The sequence below is a fragment of the Corvus brachyrhynchos genome, unplaced genomic scaffold, assembly GCF_000691975.1.
Source record: "Corvus brachyrhynchos isolate BGI_N302 unplaced genomic scaffold, ASM69197v1 scaffold1333, whole genome shotgun sequence".
In the NCBI taxonomy this organism is placed as follows: domain Eukaryota; kingdom Metazoa; phylum Chordata; class Aves; order Passeriformes; family Corvidae; genus Corvus; species Corvus brachyrhynchos.
This window is the reverse complement of record NW_008237395.1, coordinates 101,580-102,622: the sequence shown is the minus strand read 5'-3', so window position 1 is coordinate 102,622 and position 1,043 is coordinate 101,580. Positions and strand designations below refer to the sequence as shown.

Sequence of the window (1,043 nt, the reverse complement as noted above, 5' to 3'; positions counted from 1 at the left end):
TGCAAGTCCCATAGCAATAAATTCCAAACTTAACGCCACGTGCTGTTCATTCCTCAGTGAGTGCGTGTTTCCAAGCCTTAATCTAAACCTCCTCTATCTCTGCATTTCAGACATCACAATCAAATTGCATGCTTCAGATAAGGCTGCTAAGACAGTGTTTATGCTACAATGCCATCTTAGGAACGAAAATGGTATTTAGATGCAGTGATAGGGAGCAGCCAACTTCTCAGGCGGGTTAAATCATCAGCACCCAACCAGCGCTTCCTTAGGAGACCTGCAGATCAACACTTCACCCTGTGTGCTGGACAAGTAGAACAAACATTAGCCAGTGCAGGTAGAGCACAATGGGAAAAGCTTCCTGCCTTGAGCTACTTCCAAGGCAGATTTGTGGGAGAAAAATGAATCCCCAGAGTTCACACAGGAGAGGAAAGCTGTTTCCCACTCTGTCCTCAGAATTCCAGTCATCTCGAGAGATGTGTGCAGCAATAATTGTTGGCTAACACTGATGTCTCAGTAGCCAGGAGATGTTTCTGTAGCGAGGTCTTTTAAAAGATGTGATCCTCTATAGGTTTGACCCTCAGAAAGGCTTCTGGTGCCAGTTATTGGAAGGAGGGAAAACAAAGTGCCTGGGGAAAAGCAAAGGTCGGAAATACCCACCAATGGACCAAGAGGTAAGGGCTTTTCAGAAATTTATGGGAGCAGTTTTAATATTGACCCTAAATAAACGCACTTTTTATTTTTATTATTTGTTGTATTTTCACTGGGTTGATACTTCAAAAAATCAGAAACTTGAGCTTTGAAAGAGAGGGGATTAAGTGCCCCTGTGAGCGCCCTCTGTGGGGCTCAGATGCTCAGTGCAGAAATGCCCGCCGGGTGGGTTTCCTTTAACCCTGATCCTGGTTTGTTTTTCCCCCTTCCCAGTCTCGAGCATTTCTGTCGAGCTACTACAGAGACCACAACGTGGAGCTGTCCAAGCTGCTGCACAGGCTGGGGCAGCCCCTGCCCTCGTGGCTGAGGCAGGAGCTGCAGAAGGTCAGGTAGCA

General features: G+C 46.8%; 1 protein-coding gene across 1 annotated transcript in view; it reads left to right on the top strand.

The window, feature by feature from the left end:
* The window catches only part of LOC103613200 (N-deacetylase and N-sulfotransferase 4), a 67,187-nt gene extending 66,146 nt beyond the window's left edge, over nucleotides 1-1,041 (top strand). The window contains exons 13-14 of the mRNA XM_008630947.2: nucleotides 569-671; nucleotides 922-1,041. Of these exons, the coding sequence (XP_008629169.1) occupies nucleotides 569-671; nucleotides 922-1,041 (223 nt within the window). The remainder of the gene's footprint in view (nucleotides 1-568; nucleotides 672-921) is intronic.
* The last annotated feature ends 2 nt before the right edge of the window (nucleotides 1,042-1,043 follow it).